A 17,595-nucleotide genomic window follows, 5' to 3' on the forward strand; every position below is an offset into this window, starting at 1 on the left:
CCATTTTTTATTTTAATTCGCTGTTGGGTAAGCTGCACTATCTCTGAATGATATTTACTATACTAGCTGTAGCCCGCGACTCCGACCGCGCAGTAAAAAAAAAACTTAATAAGTAGACAATGTTCTACAACTATGCCAAATCCATCGATCCATCTAAACATTCGCATTTATAATATTAGTAAGAAGTAGGATTATTAAGGGATTTTGAGGAATGCCAGTTTAAAAAAATCATACATTAAAGAGTTTTTAACCTTTAATTAGTAAACTTAAATCTAAAACAAGTTGGATTCAAGAGTCACAGAAGGTGATATAATCTGTGTAACATCTGTTTTGAAGTGAGAGATGTTTGTGTCGCTAGTTGTCAGGCGCGTCCTCGACTTCATTGACGATGTTTGTGGGTGTGAAGGAGGGCGCGGTGTCCTCCTCATCGCTGTCTGCAGCAGGCGTGGCGGCGGGAGGGCGCGGCGAGCGCGGTCGCGCGGCGCTCTCACTGCCGGGCGGGACCCAACCACCCTCCTGAACAAAACATATCGCAAGACTTCAAAATGATGTAAACACTTCCACGAACCTAAGATCAAGCATGACAAGTCTAAAAACTGTATCCAATACTTCAAAGTTATCAATACACAATTTGGTACAGCAGTTTAGTATAAAATATGTACTTTTAGACATTATTAGTTGGAAACCTTTGGCGTGAATGGCGCGGTTTTGTTACAAAGTATCAGAATAGTCAGGGAACATAAACGTCGACATTTTAGTAAAGCTAGTATTGCGCCAGTACACCGGCACAGTGTCGAATTTTGTTCCTAACAGTAGGTAGGTGTGAAGTTTGTAAGGTACTGACGGCTTGTTGTTGTCCGGTGCGCAGACGCACGATGTCGAGGTACATGTCGTAGACGTAGCGCGCCATGTGCGGCATGTCGTGCACACGCAGCACGCGCGCTGCCGGCACAGCCGCTTCCGCCCCGCGCTGCGCCGGGAACGTCTCGCCCGGCACCAGCTCCAGCTGCAGCGGCCGCTCCACCAGCTGACAACACGCTTGCTTGTTACAATCTTCTAAATTTAAATCTTTTTACTATAGTTTAATGAAAACAACACTTGTGCTGACTTCAGTGAAGCGTTTGACAACATTTATCACCATAATTTAATAATAAAAAAAAACAATCTTATTTAAACATGTCATTGTTGCGATGTTTTAATTTTAATTTGTATTTGAAATGTAATAAAGTGATAGTACAGGGTTAGACATATTTGATGCGTATTTGAGAGCAGGTGTCCTTCAAGGATCAAAAGTAGGGCCATTTTCAAAAACCGATGATCATTAGAGAACATATTTCCACACGTTATTTAAAATATCAGCTATGAATGTGGTACCTGGTTGAAGGTGGGCTGCAGCTCGAAGCAGTTGCGGAAGAGGTCGGCGCGGGCGAATATGTATAATCCAAGTCGTGCGCGCGATGCGGCCACCACGAGGCGGCGCAGGTCGCGCACGTGGCCCACAGCGCGCGTGCGCACCAGTGACACAAGAGCCACGTCGTTCTGCTGCCCCTGATACTTGTCCACAGTCGTCACCTACATACACCACTTGTCTTTTAACACTATGAAACTTAAGATTACACCAAAGTCTTCAGAAATTACAGGAAGATTTTAGATTAACTAGCCTAGTTATTCATATGATCTACACCTAAAAAATAATCAGGTTCACCAGTAAGTCTATGTGTACCAATATGTAAGGGTCTAGTGAAGCTAATTCGATGGTTAAGAGTTACAAGTACCTACACAGAAATATATGTAGACCTTAGTTCAATTGTTCTAATAGAAATAAGTGTAAAATGTGTTAAAACAATGGTCACAAACCTTGTGCGGTCTGCCAATGAGCGGGTTGCCGGCGCAGCGCTTGTCGACGACGTCTCGTATGAGATGCTTCTGCCCGTTGTATGTGGTGAGTATGGAGATGCGCTCTGCCGGCCACCCCACCAGACGCATGTACATGAACACTGCTACTACGTATTCCGCCTCCGCCAAGTTCTAAACACCAATAAAATAAAAAAAAATGAAATCTTCTATCAAAGACAACAAAACTTCTCATTCTTACTCTCTCATGCAAAAATAAGTAACCTGATAGAAGTATGGGCTGGGCTCTGTCTCGCCGGCGCCGTTGAAATCTGCGACGTCGATGAGCTGGAAGTCGTGCCTGAGGCCGGCGTTAGCGGCGCGGTACTCCGGCAGCCGCAGCACGTGGCCCAAGTCCCCAAGCGCGCGGTATCGCCACCGATACAAGTTGCAGATGCTATACCCAATAATAAAACATGTTTGCATAAACGGAGAAGAAAAAAATCAAAGATATGTGTGAAGTCAATCAACCCGCACTTGGCAAGTGTGGTTGACTATGGCCTAGTCACCCTTAAGTACGGACGTATAGTGAGCTGATGATGATGAACGCATGAACGGTGCTCTGGAGAATTCCGTTTAGTTCGACAAAGCTCAGACAGTATGATTTTTATTTCATTTTTAGCTCGAAGTCAAAGGAAATAGAATCAATATTGTTATTAGTAACATCATTATCATCCACAGCCTTTATCTGCCCACAACTGGGCATACGCTTATCCCAATGCCTTCCATAGTACGCAGTCCACCGCCTTTCGCATCCAATGTTTTCCCACAGTGCGAACTATGTCGCGAATGAAGTCTTTTTCTATAGAATTGAAACGGTTCGCAGATGTTTTTTTATCAAACACAGTGTATGAATGTTTCTTGAGTTTATTTTTAGCGATTACTAATCTGTCATTAGACTTATTTATATTTTGGCGAGAGTTAAACGGTAATATGTAAGGCCTAAGTGCCTTTTCTACTTAGTGGTTAGTCGTGTTACTTGGTCGCGACGTTAATTTGTGTCGCAGCGATCACGACAAGTCACGCGACAAATTCCTAAGTGGAAATTGGCTTTAAGACTGTAATGTTGATGTTAGTTTACTCAAGATTTTTTATAAAAATGTTTTAATTACAGCATATATTCAATAAGGATAACAAATAAGATAAAAATAAAAGATTAAACAAGCAATTAGATATAACGCAACGAGTTCCTCATACATTATTTATAAATGTGTATTCAATTTTTAAATATAAGATAGACGTCATAATATAGACAAGATATATGTCTTGTTCGATACCGGCATAGTGACATTTTAGAATTTATTTTTTAGTTATTTTATATTCCTCTATTATTTGATCCATTCGCCAAATGTTGGCAACAAAAATTAGACTCACGATTACTTTTTGTCCAAATATAAAACCAATAATTCATGATAAAGCAACCTGAAAACTTCTCAGAAGTCTGGAACGAAGTGAAGATATTATGTCTGATGCCCAACTTCCTTTATTTCCCTTATTTATCTCCGAAATATTTGACAAAGCATTTGGCACTTTAGTGCCAACTATCGTTTACTTGTTCGTCAAACAGTCTTTAAAAAGTGTCTTGACAGACGGACGGACAGCAAAGCGATCCTATCCTACAAGAGTTCCGTTTTTTTCCTTAAGAGGTAACGAAACCCTAAAAACCATTTAAAAATGTATGTTATCAATCAATTACCTTGGTCTAGCACGTCCCTGGGCATCTAGTTCCACATATGGCACACCGAGCCTGACCATCCTTGTGAAGAGGCTCTGCTCCATGTTGCAGTACTTCTGGAAGGCCATGTTCTTGACGACTGGCGGCAGCTGGTGGTGGTCACCGATCATGATCCAGCGCTTTAGCCGCGACCTGCCGTCCTGAGGGTTCTGCAGCAGCAGGGGAATGAACGTCTCTATCTCCAGGATCTGAGCCGATTCCTCCATAAGAATGTTGTCGTATTTGAAACCTGTACCAAATCAAATCATCAAGTCAACATCGTGGTCAAGCGCTAGGTAATTCAGTACTAGCTGTCGCCCGCGAGTCTGTCCGCGCGGTATTATTATAATTTAATAAGTATCCTGTGTCTTCTTCCAAACTATGTTCTACATCTGTGCCAAATTTCAGTGAGATCCATCCAGCCGTTCCTCATACCTAAACACAAAAATCCAACCATCCATCCATCTGAACATTCGCATTTATAACATTAGTAAGTTAAAAAATGCTTATAAAAAATAAAGATTTCGTTTTTTGTGGCTGTGTTATTTCGGTAGTGGAAACACTTTAAGTAAGACCGCAGTCATATAACATTATTATCAACTTTGAGTTTGAAAGATTTTCCGGCTGAACAAACAATAAAGAAAATATTTTTTAATATGGTTTTTCCTATGGAGATAAGTAATGACCAAATACGGTACCGCAGATAGAGAGGTGTTTTAAATATTTATGGGTCCACGTGTCTGACGTATGTGGCGGTAAATAAAAGGAAACAGAATCGTAATTCCTGTTGCGTTTGTTGTGACGTATATTGTAAACAAACTCGTGCTCGGTTAATTACGAGTCATTCTTGGACATGTGCGAGGTTCAAATTTCTATACACAACTAACAAACAGTTTACGAAATGATGTGTTTTTCAAAATAATAATAATTACAGTCGAACCTGGATAAGCAAGAAACATCTATGAGCGAGAAAAGGACGCCGATAAAATTATGACCTATTTTAAATGCTTTCAAGAGTATTATTTGATGTACTTTTGGTATCTTGATTAGGAAAGGGTTAAAAAGGGTTTGGAGAAGAAAAAGAGAGAAGAAGAAGGAAGATCTTAATCTAACTATTAATCATTAATATAATAAAAAAGAATGTTTAGATGGATGTCTGTTAAAAGGTATCTCCAGAAGAACTCAACGAATCTTGATGAAATTTGGCACAGATGTAGAACATTCTGGAAGAACACATAGACTAAGTTTTTTTTTTAATACCGTGCGGGCAGTCGCGGGCCACGACTAGTTTGGAATATTAAGAAACTCACCCATTTGCACCAATTCGGATCGTTTGAGAGCTGCGTGTGTACAAGTCATGGCGATAATTTTAGCTTCCTTCACCAACAAATACTTGGATCGATCCAAACCAGACCGCAGCAGTTCAAACGCGCGGAATTCCTCCAGCTCCTCGAATATGTGATCTATATACCTGCGAATAGAGTTACATTTACCATAAATTTAACTTCGATAAGTTTATAAACATTACATTATGTAAACTCACCTGAAGCAGCTACGTGCGATCTCCATGTCTTCGTCATAAGATTTTCCAGGGAACAGAGGTTTGGGCGCGTCTTCGAAGAATTCGTGGAATGGAAACTCTTTGCTTATAGTTTCCACTGATTTCGTCTAAAATAATAAACATTATTAATACACATAGAAAGATATCACGTCAAATAGAATTGTTTAGAGGTAGAACATTTTCTATTGCGCCTTTTAAAAAGTACAATAATATAATAGTAAGTTTAGTCAAAACTGTTTAAAGAAGATCTATGCGATATGTTCCACTATGGCAAACATATTACCTCAACCAGACTAGAAAAGACTGGAAACTTGAATATTTTAAAAGAATTGTTACAATAGGATTCAGGAGGTTAATGGTTTTTATATGTATGTACATACTAGCTGTCGCCCGCGACTCGCCACGCGAAAGTAAAACAACCTAATTAGTAACCTATGTGTTCTTCCCGACTATGTTCTAAGTCAAATTTCATCGAGATCCATGCAGCTTCCAGAGATACCTTCAAACAAACATCCATCAATCTGTCCAAACTTTCCCATTTATAATATAAGTAAGACAAGAAGAAAGGTGTGATTGTGATGTTGTGAGTAGTGTGTGTGACCTTGTCGTGTGCGCAGACGTGCAGGAAGTCTTCCCAGCGCGGACGCACGTGGTACACGTAGAAGTGGTGGGCGAGCTCGCAGGTGGCGCCCGCCTCCCCTCCCGCCCGCAGCGCGCGCTGCAGCCGCGCCGCCTGCTGCAGCAGCTCCAGCCGCGCTGACAGCACGTAGTTCACACGACCGTATCTATTGTTATACTTGAACGTTTTTATACCCTTCCCCCACTTATGCTAGTAAATTTTAGTTTTCGTTATTATTTGCTATGTTTATGGTACTTTTTTATTTTTTGTATCATTTTCACTTTAAATACCATTTTAATTAGCTCTGTGTGATATGTAAAAGTAGCTTTTCAGCAAGAAAAACCAAATTCTTTGGCTCTTAAACCGCCAAGCAAAGTAACGAGGCGGCAAATGGTCGCCATTAAAAAAAAAACTTATATTATAGTAGTGAGAAAGACACTTGTATGTTTAACATAATAAAAGATAAAAAAGGTCCCAAGCGCTGCTATTTAAAAAAACTACGTTCTAATGTTGTATAAATGCCAATAAAACCACAATTTTCGATATTTTGCCGAAATGGCCATTAATTGAACGTCCTGTGCTGTGCCGTCAGATTTGTTTCATCAACATAACACTAGAAGGAACTTTATCTTATAGGAAAATTAATAATAATTTAAAGTTATGCTAATGAAAGCTTAACCTGGAGAAGTCTTTGTCAGTGTGCAGCGCCTCCTCGCCGTGACCCAGACGCAGCAGGTGGCGCTCGTCCACGTCCAGCGCGGCCACCTTCTCAAACAGCTGATTGAGGGCCTGATTACTGTGTGTCACCACCAAAGTGCGCTGCCACGGGAAATTGTGGTACAGGTTCGATATTATCTGCACCGCCACGTCCGTTTTACCTAACGGATCCAAACAAAAATAGATGATATTTGCCTACTAACTAACCAACAAATAATAAACTTTAAAAGGAAAAAGATAAGAAATAATAATAAAAGGATATTTAATCAGTTCAAAGACAACAATTATAATACAATTAAAAAAAAATTAAAGCTTCCCTTATACAGTTGAAAATAGGAACATAATAAATACTAAATATAATATATATAACACACATGCAAAAAAAAAATCATATAACAGATAGGGCCTTTGCTTAGCTGTATGTTTTAGCCCAAGTAAGTGCTCTTTTACTAAACTTAGTTAATAATTAAGTTCTTTTTGGTTTAAAATGTATGCGAGTACCATACCTGTGCCGGGTGGTCCGACGACAAGTGTCAACCCGGGCTGCATTCCCGACCTGATGGCTTCCACTTGCGTTGGTGTAAACAAAATGTTATTCCTGTTTAACAATTTTAAAAATATAGAACATTTAAATAAAAATATAATAGCTATAAACAATCTTTAATTCTTAACCTTCTTTTCCATTAACGCAACTAGCGTGACTGGCAGACGCAGCGGGAAATTATTTTCTTAGAAACGTAAAACATATCTTTAGTCAGTCGTTGTGCCTAACTTGTCTCTAATTACGTTTAATTTAAGATTAAGTGTCATTTGCGACTTGATTGACGAACCTTTTCTATCACTATGGTTGAAAGTATTTTTCAATTTTCAAATTGATTGCCTATTGTTTTAGAATTCGTTTGAAACATTTTCTACAATTGATTTTGGACATGAACCAATCTAGTAACAAAACAAAAATATCTACAAATCTTTTAATATCGCAAAATAAGTTACAAAAGCTTAAATAATTTGCAATAAACTAGATTGATTGCAAATGAATTAATATACCACGTTCAATGCCAATACGATTCACGTAACGTGAATTGGCACACCAATTTTTATGTTGTAATGCAAACAACAAGTGTGATGTCAATACAACTGAAAATATCTTTCATAATAAGGAAAAACCTTACAAAAACTCTATTAACAGGCCAATGAGACATTGTAGTATATTTTCACTTACGCCCACCGGGTCAGATAAGTTTGTCGGACTATAAATTACTAAACCGAACCCAATTTACTATTTTGGTACAGTGCCAATATTTTCATCTCAGTTTATACTTGTATCCACGCGGTTCTTGTACAAAAATCTAGTATAAAAACACTATACATATCTTGACCAAGGTCGATTTTTTGCTCAAACATACAAGCACAATGATGTAATCATTAACAAATATCGTTTGTACATATTAATATCATGAAAAAATGCGTATTTAACCTTTTTTCAAGTTCTCATTTTGAACTCTCTCACTATGGTAATTCGTTTACGGCTATCAAAAGGTTAAAGAAAATCCCAACGTTAGTTACAGATATAATAAAAGAAATTAAATTATGAGAGAGGTTATTAAAGGATGTTAATACTTTTAACATAATAATAACGGTCAGGAAACATAAACACAAAACATCGTCATTATTAGCGTAGTTGCGACTAGTATTTTTTATACCACAAGATTACGAATAATGGTCGTCTGAATTCGCTTAAATAGCGAATTGATCGCTATCCATAAACATCTGAAATTGAAGATGAATTTCTTACCTAAAGTCTGACAAGACTGCTACATAGCAGTAGAGCGGCAGGAATCCTACTAATTGCTTAGTGGAAAAGAGGTCTTATAGTGTCTATTGACTTACTTCTTTGGTTCATTGTAGAGATATGGTCCCCGTTTGGGCTGCACGTGGGGCTCCACCACAATGACTTTATGGGAGTCGTCCTCGTCCATTGCGTTCTCACCAAGCTTCTCTTTCCGCAACACATTTTCGAATGTCACTCTAACAAAATATTAGTAATATGATTAATTACCACAAAATACTTCTTCCGTAAGTAATGTAAAAGTTATTTTTTTTAATTTTATACAGAAAAAACCAGAAAGTAAATTAATATAGCGGTATTTATAAATTTTAACTTTGTATAATACTTTTCGAAGTACCCTAAAATAAATGTCAAATATATTAAAAAAATATTGTCATGCTAAAATTATAAATAGTGTTGCCAAATTATTTACATTAAAAAATAAAATTCTACTAAAATTATTTAAAGAAAATTCAACTTTTATTTTTATAATTAGAATATAAATTACTAATATCATTATTGAGGTTTTTATAATTACCTAACAAATTATACGTCGTCATAATATACGGAAAAGTTTTTTTACGAGAAATACGCTCGCGTTTATAAGAACATGCCAAATAGCAATTTGTATTGTTTATATATAGTCTGTACTTTTATTATTACTCGGCAGGATAGAAATAGCATTGTTTTTAAATGTATACGCCCCAGGTCAGGAGTAAAAATATAAAAAATAACTCAGTAGTAACCAATTTTTAAATTGATTTAAACAAGATAAAAATAGAGTTACCGTTCGTTTCTAAAACCAATATCTTCGTATAAAACATATCGTTATCCCGTCATTATATTGAAATAGTTAAAATTGTTATTTCGTATATAGAAATCAATCAAAATTCTTTAATGTTTAATTGTCGTTTTTGCTTTTATTTCGTTTTATGTTTTTATTTTTTGTTAACCTACATCGTGTCGTGTAAATGGTGTGAGAACGAAAGTTGCCAGCTGAAAACCAGCGCTGGAATGGTCAAGCCCTCCGCACCAGCTGAGCTGGCCACTTTTTGCCACATCCTTAATTTATTTAATCTAGTTTGTTTTTTTGTAGTTTTTTTTGTTGTTTGTGGCAATAAATAAATATTCTATTCTATATTAAACGGGGATTTTGATCTCAATAACTCACGACTATAAAATTTTACATCGAAACAATTTTATGATATAGTAACACCAGATATTGCTCGTGGGAAACCTGCAATGACGTGTTCATATTTTTATAATTTATTACGCGCGCCATGTGTTACATCTGGCGCTAATAGATGAGGTAATCAATACCAAATCGATACACACTTGCAATTTTTTTGCAACAATAAGGAAAATCTTATATATAAAATTCTCGTGTCACAATTTTAGTTCGCATACTCCTCCGAAACGGCTTGACTGATTCTCATGAAATTTTGTGAGCATATTGAGTAGGTCTGAGAATCGATCAACATCTATTTTTCATCCCCCTAAATTTTAAGGGTAGTCCACCCCAATTTTTATTTTTTAGACAAACACGCAACGGAGTTGCGGGCGACAGCTAGTTATGATATAAAAGCGAAGTTGATCAGGAAATATAACTGCTTATAAATTATAAAAAATTACTACAAGAATTATTTTTTATTAATATTTTAATAGGTTAAAATGACAACATCCTGTATAAATAAGTGATAAGTAGTTTTAGACTTTATTAGTTAGAATCCTTTGGCGCGAATCTTTCGTTACCTTAAGTGTCAGAATGATTAGTGAGGGGACATAAACGTTGACATTTTAGTAAAGCTAGTGTTGTGCCAGTACACCGGCAAAGTGTCGGATTTTCTTCCTAACAGTATGGTTAGGACTATTTTCAGTAAATCTATTTTTCTAGATAAATACAGTAACATAAAAAAAGCGTCAATAGCCTAATGGTTAAGGATACGGATTTACGACCACGAGGTCGGGGGTTCGAATCCCGCCATTCGACTATTGTCGTAAACCATATCCTAGCACAAGCCTAGAGCTTAGTTGGAATGGTAAAAGAAATATTAATAAATTTACAAATAAATCTGCTAATATTTTTCTTAAAAAAAACATTATAAAGTACGATAGTAAACACTGGAAAAAACAATTTTTAGTTTCTGATGTTAGGTGCTACAGTTAAGTTAATTCAAGGATAAAGAACAAAATATGCATAACAACGTGACGTATATTTGACAATTAGATTACACGAAAAGGTAAAAGATTGAGATCGATCTTAATTTTAGATTTAAGGGTCATTTAATACTTACTTGAAAGGTCTCACTAGTTTTCTGGGGTCATCCACTTGCACCTTGATCTCGTAACCAGGGAAACTGCTACGGAGATGGTCCATGTCCAGGAATGTATCATTGAAGTCCAAAGTCGGAATTTCATTGGGCATTCTAAAATCATTTTTTATTTGTGTTTTTTGTTTTTTTTTCCCCAAAGTGAACGATTATTAAATGTATTAGGGATCATATATTTTCTTTTACCTCTGAACTGCAGTTATAATAAATATTAATATATATTGTTATCTCTTTCCTATCTCTCTTCTCTTTCTTTCTCAAAGAAAATATAAGGGATGACAACATGTCAGTGAAACTGTCCGTTCCAGTTAGGGGAAACTAGTAACTATCTGGTAAATATTGACAACACAGCTATGAATTATGTGAATTATTTTCAAGTGGGTCATATCCGACCTCTTTTCACCCCCGCCATACAGTTTTTTTTTCTTAAACACACAAAAGATTTGATGCCTAAAAGTATATACACTATAAATATACGTTACCTGGTGTAATGTGCCTGGCCTGGGTCTCCGTAGCCAAGCACGATGTCATGCAGCCAGTCAGGCACCACGCACTCCGTATTCATCAGCTCACGGATCGTCTCCAGCACCGCCTTGAAGTTGTTCTCCTTAGGCTTACGGCGCATCACTATGTTGAATGTTTCGTACACGTCCTAGTATCAAGAAGAAAGGCTACAAACATCTATTCCTTTAACAATATTACAAAATTTTAACTGCCACACTTAGGGAACGCTTTAGCGTGTAATTAGTAAGAGAAATCTGCACTAAGGGCCAGTTTAACTTATTATTTAGCAATCTTTACCTCCTTTCCTTTGCTAGCACGGTCCAAATCCATTCTGTACTGATTAGGATCGAGCAGAAGACGGAATGTTCTGGAATCTCCGTCCAGTTCAGGTCTGGGCTCGGGACCTTCTTCAATGACTCTGCCAGATGCGTCCAGCATGCCCTCCACTTCGCAGCCCCTCACGTACACTATGCCCGCCTGATCCACCATACTTCTTCTGTAGTCGTATTTTGTACCTTGATATCGTAAAGAAACATTACTATAATATTGTAAAACCTTAAATATCAAAGCAAGAAATCATTCACCGTGGGTTTCTGAGAACATAATCTCCGTTTAAATCATATTGTTATCTCTGTTTAGTCAACAATAATGACAGAGATGACGATATGGTTTAGATAGACATATTGTCCTCAGAAACTCATGGTCAGTGAGCTTCAGGAATGGCCTTGGTCATTCAAAATAGAAATTTAATACATAACAGAAATGGCTCTGGTACTGATTCAATCGATTCTAATCGATTTAAATTTACTTCGTTTACTCGGAATTGCTTAGTCGTTTTGTCGTTCCTTTTGCGTCAGTAGCGAGACAATTTACGAGCAATAAACTCATCCTTTAGCATGGTCGTTTTATCAAATATGTAGTAGACACAAACGAGTTAAATAACATTACCTATTCCTTGTGTAGGCCGTACGGTGACCAGAAAGCAGACGTCATGTTTCCTGAGGTTCTCCCACTCCTGTTTGATCTCGTTCCTAACGCTGAGAGTAACGGTTACGTCAGCGCGAACGCGGGAAGGCGCCTTCTCGCCAATGTTGGGCTTTGCCACTTCTACTACCGCGAAACTCTGTATAGGATGGGCCATACGCGCCCAACCGCCGAAGTACACACTGCCGTCTTCTGATCGCCTGGTATATTAACACGTTATTAATGCGAATGTTTGGATGGATGGATAGATATTTGTTAGAGGGTATTTCAAAAACGGCTTAATGTATCTAATTGGAATTTGGTATGGATGTAGAACATAGTTTACTTAGCATACTAACAAAGTTTTTTTATCCTCCTCGGACGGAGTCGCGGGCCACAGGTAGTTTTAAAATACAGGAAAAAATATCTTTGTCAATTTACGAAGAAATCGTCTTGTGCTCGTAAATTAAGAATGAATCGAGTCAATTAATTGCAATCAGTTCATTCCATACTGGCATATCCCAATTGCTAGAAGTGCCAATTTATTTGTGTTACCATTCTGCATATTGTCCACTCATTGCAGTACGACAAACTTATATTGCTTGGAAGTCAAAAGTGGAACTATAGTATTAGCTCATCGACGCCGCAAGTCAATGACAAAAAGTGCTACAAGATCCTTGGAAGACTGTTGCACATCATATCTTGATTTGTATATCACTTGCTATACCTAAGTATATCTTACTAATATTATAAATGCGAATGTTTAAATGGATGGATGGATGGATGTTTGTTTGAAAATATCTCCAGAACAACTGTACGGATCCGGTTGAGTTTTGGAATAGACGTAGAACAGTCTGTAAGAACACATAAGCGACTAATAACGGAGTCGCAGACGACAGTTTTACGTATTTTCCAAAAAAAACAAACCAGGGCAGATAAGTTTGGGTGACTGTAAATTTGCATAAGTTACGTCACATAACAACGCTAATGATAACAGAAAAACAGTCTCCATAAGACATTGAAAATTTACAATTTGATGAATGAATGATGAAAAAACAATGAAAGATGCCAAATTATTACAATATTCGTCAATATGTCTTTCGAAAGACAAATAAACTTGTGACGAGGAGCTATTTCATTTAAGAAATTATATAATAAAAATAACTGCCAAATAACGACGACTGTCCAGTTATTTATAATTGTTCGTTGGTCATGTGGTTCTTATAAGGTCGACGACCTCAACACAATGGCGTCTGTTATTCTCAAATCTGCAATACGTTATTCAATGCCAAACTGTCATTACATATTTGGGCCACAACTTGGCAACTTAGTGATGAATTCTGGGTTAAGTTACCGTAACTGGCAACCAAATGGATCTACGTTAACCAAGTTAATATAACGTACGTTTTAAACCTTTAAATTTAATCGAACAGTTTTTCAGATAATTTAAGAATATCATGAATTAATTTAAAAATTCAATATAACTCTAGTTATAACTATACTAGTTGTCGTCCACGACTTGGTCCGCGTGGAATTTAAAAATATTAGTAGCCTATGTGTTCTTTCACATTATGTTCAAAATTTTAGCGAGATACTTGCAGCTTTTCTGGAGATACCTTTTAACAAATATTCATCCATACATCCAAACATTCACATTTATAATATTAGTAAGAAGTAAGATGAGATAGTAAGAAGCTTACATAGATGTTGGAAGTAGTAAAAAATGAAAATTTCAGGGAAATAAACCAAGGTTAATTGTGCTATATAATTTTAACGTTATAAATAATCTGTGTAGTTTACCATGGCGCTAGTCTGTACACAGCATCCTCGATGTCTTGTCGGATCTCATCTGCAACAATATGAATAAGAGTGTTATCAGAACATTTGTTAATGACGGATAAAGGCAAGCAAAATATATTTTGTTATAACACCATGACCAAAATTACAATATTAATAGAATAAATTAACTAATCAAAAATGTAATTGTGAAATATCAATTAAATGCGTAGGTTAAGTTTTGTAGGAAAAAAATTTAATACGCGAAAGCAATCGGACCATACGGAGAGTTGATTTTTAGCCTTATCTTAGACTCTTAGTTTAATTATAAGGTCTAACCACATATTTTTAATTGGGCTATATCCAACTGTCGGAGTTTAGTGGGACAATAGTAAGAAAGTTATCCATCAACTAAAGTCTCGTACACACTTGGAATACTAAAGCCCGAGTGCTCATAGCGCCCTTTACACACACGTACATTCTGTTCCGTTGTCTCTTCTTAACTCTTCACAAGTATCAGTTCTCCGACCATTTGGTTATTAACGTCTTGTATGGTTCACTAATGACCATATCCGTTTTATCCGGCACTGTTATTCATTCCGTTTCTTCAAAATGCAAACACGTCACAGCGGACTTGTTCATTTCCGTATTTCCAAATTTTAGTTCTGTGAAGTGTTTCCAGTATTATAAATTACATGTTTTGTAGCATGTAGTCTTTTTTCAGACGAGAGATGTGTAATTAGAGCTTAAAAATTTACCGCTGACAATGACCGATATCACAAGACCGCGTCAAATGTAAATCCATCTTTGCCTACACTATTATAAGTAGTTTATTGATTATTTATTTATTTTAAAAACAAACTTTTAAATTAATAAACTTGGTTATTGTTCAAAACGTGATATAATGGGCCATTTATTATTTGGTGAATTATTAAGTCAACGACATTTGCCTTTCATGGCCAAAGCGATTGCATACGGATACTATCCAATGTAAAGGCTTTAAATTCCAATATGATCATCATCATCAGCTCACTATACGTTCCCACCGAGGCACTCGGAGCCTATCCTAAGTTACGGGTGATTAGGCCATAGTCAACCACGCTGTCTAAGTGCGGGTTGGTGGTCTTCACACATATCTTTGAATTTCTTCGCAGATAAATGCAGATTGCATCATGATGTTTTCCTTCACCGTAAGAACGTCGGATAAATGTACATATATAAATCGGATATCGAAAAACACATTGGTACATGGCGGGATTTGAATTCAGGACCTGCAGATTACAAGTCAAGTGCTTTAACCCCCCGATCCTCTGTCCAATATAATATTAGCTATTGAGGTCAAAACAATTCATGGCAGTGCTAAAACTATAATAACATTCAACACTTAAGACATCCATTATGAATGACGTTATATTACAATTCCAGCAACCATTTAAAAATCAGAGCCGCTTCATTATCATAATAATAGACATTCAGTGCAATGAGTAATGCACAAATATGACCCAATACCTTTATTTACAGACCTAAAGTCCTACTTCCACTTAGCAGCTACGACTAATACCGTGTTAGCAATCCTCTTGAATGCTGTCGCGTTAATTTGTTATACCACAACTGCGACTATACATCGCTATGCGGCCCGAGTCACGCGACTATTTGCTAAGTGGAAATCAGATCTAAGAATAAAACTAGAACAAAGCTTATTTCCTAGATGACCTAATGTAAAATACACATCTTAATGTGTCTTTGTGATTACACACGTATTATAAATGATAATTTGCTGATGATTGATAATTACATAATAAATTTTCAACTCAATTTAAACGTTTTGAATGTTTTATGTTCAGTGATTGAATTGTTATTCTTACCATGATTGAAAGCCAATCATTCGATCATTACTTATAATTTAAAATTTTAATATAGCTATTTGTATTTGCAATAACCCTATAATTTCATAAGTCTACTATATGTCGCCCGCGACTCCGTCCGCGCTGGATTAAAAATAGATGTTGGCCGATTCTCAGACCTACTCAATATGCTCACAAAATTTCATGAGAATCGGTCAAGCCGTTTCGGAGGAGTATGCGAAAGAAAATTGTGACACGAGAATTTTATATAAGCTAATAAGCGTAAGGTATTCACTTAAATAAAAACTTTAACAGAAAATAATATTAAAAGTTTCTCTTTTCTTTTTCTATCCACTAATTAAATGGCTGTCAAACCAGACAATTTTAAAATGTTCAGTTAACCGTGAGTTTTAAACACCAAAATCTCCATTTAAAACATATTGTCATCTCTTTTTTGTCAAAGATAATGACAGGGACGACGATATGTTTTATACAGAGATTTTAGTCTCAGAAACTCACGATTAGTCATTCTATGTAATTTCGTTCTAAAAGCGATCTTTAGTACAATGAACATATTGAAATTCTAAGACTATTATGTTGAGGTTATTGCGTTCAATCACACTGACAAAATTCCCGTTACGATACGAAACTGTTCGATCAATTTCAATGAAGTCAAGGACAACTCAGTTGACCGGTTGATCAGTCTAAGACAGCTGTTTTTATTTCGATAAAATTCACTTTATCTGTATGTTTGTTTGAATGATAGTTGACTAATAATTAAAATATGTAAAATGTTATTAAACATACCAATGGTATTCATATCGTTTGTTTTACCGTTTAGATCATTTTCAGTACTAATTCCCATACAAACATGTATTTACTTTGTTCCCGTAATGACTAAGACTGAACAGTATGTTTTTTGTTTCAGCGAAAGTATGCCGAATGCAAACAGCTGGTTTTTATTATTTATGTATGTCAGAAACAATATGTTGAATCTATTTTAAGTTCCTCAGTTATTTATATCCATACAAATCAGTGTTTTTGTGCCCCTAAGCGATACTTAATTGATATTTATCAAATGCCTTGTACTTATCAACATAAAGACCATGCCCTAAATGGTAAGGGCGCCTATTAGTGGACATTTCGTATGACATATGTACAGTCAGCTGCATAAATATGAATACATTTACAAATCTTCAGAAACTCACATACACCTTCAGTTCCAAAAAATTGTATGCACTTATCGATCTGTATATTTTCGACCAAGACATGTTACTATTTTTTAAAACAAGTTTCTTAAGTATTGTAACATACATATTTATGCAGCTGACTGTACAAAGGTATACTTACATGTACTCTCAAGTCGGAACAAATTGAAGTTCCTTAGCAGATAGTCGTGCAGAGTGAGGAACTGTAGGTTTAGCTTGGGAAGAGCGAGGCAGTTCTCTCCGCTGAAAATCTCAGTAGGCACCACGTTCTCGTCCCATATCACGTCTTCCGTAGGATACAGAGGCATCGAGTTGAGCTCCTCTAGTTGTGATATACGTCGTTCGTGTCTAGATATCTGAGTAAACAAACGTATTATTTTAATAGTATAGGACATTTGATTTGGCACATCAGAAACAAAAGTACTCTTCTGTCTGAGGTGCCAACTCAAGCACTAAGTTAAAACAACATTTTATCATCAAATCATAATTACGTATTAACTACGTAGAAAATCCCTTTAAGAATATAAAATGTTCTCTACAAAACAAGATGTATAAATTTTCTAATCTGATTTTTAAGACTTGTAAATTGTGTTGCAATTTTTTGACAAGCGCCTGTTGTTTTATTAACAACAAAAAAT

The 17,595-nt window shown here is 36.4% G+C and overlaps 1 protein-coding gene across 1 annotated transcript in view; it reads right to left on the bottom strand.

Moving 5' to 3' along the window:
* Positions 1-268: 268 nt before the first annotated feature.
* The window catches only part of LOC106120051 (intron-binding protein aquarius), a 51,875-nt gene continuing 34,548 nt past the window's right edge, over positions 269-17,595 (bottom strand). The window contains exons 10-27 of the mRNA XM_013315227.1: positions 17,100-17,313; positions 13,930-13,978; positions 12,115-12,350; positions 11,464-11,681; positions 11,145-11,314; positions 10,627-10,758; positions 8,395-8,532; positions 7,011-7,102; positions 6,467-6,665; positions 5,770-5,953; positions 5,151-5,275; positions 4,918-5,078; positions 3,590-3,857; positions 2,119-2,290; positions 1,858-2,028; positions 1,375-1,572; positions 845-1,027; positions 269-516 (exon numbers count right to left, since the gene is read on the bottom strand). Of these exons, the coding sequence (XP_013170681.1) occupies positions 355-516; positions 845-1,027; positions 1,375-1,572; positions 1,858-2,028; positions 2,119-2,290; positions 3,590-3,857; positions 4,918-5,078; positions 5,151-5,275; positions 5,770-5,953; positions 6,467-6,665; positions 7,011-7,102; positions 8,395-8,532; positions 10,627-10,758; positions 11,145-11,314; positions 11,464-11,681; positions 12,115-12,350; positions 13,930-13,978; positions 17,100-17,313 (3,072 nt within the window). The 3' untranslated portion in view covers positions 269-354. The remainder of the gene's footprint in view (positions 517-844; positions 1,028-1,374; positions 1,573-1,857; positions 2,029-2,118; positions 2,291-3,589; positions 3,858-4,917; positions 5,079-5,150; positions 5,276-5,769; positions 5,954-6,466; positions 6,666-7,010; positions 7,103-8,394; positions 8,533-10,626; positions 10,759-11,144; positions 11,315-11,463; positions 11,682-12,114; positions 12,351-13,929; positions 13,979-17,099; positions 17,314-17,595) is intronic.

This window comes from Papilio xuthus, unplaced genomic scaffold (genome assembly GCF_000836235.2).
Source record: "Papilio xuthus unplaced genomic scaffold, Pxut_1.1 DF826961.1, whole genome shotgun sequence".
Classification (NCBI taxonomy): Eukaryota; Metazoa; Arthropoda; class Insecta; order Lepidoptera; family Papilionidae; genus Papilio; species Papilio xuthus.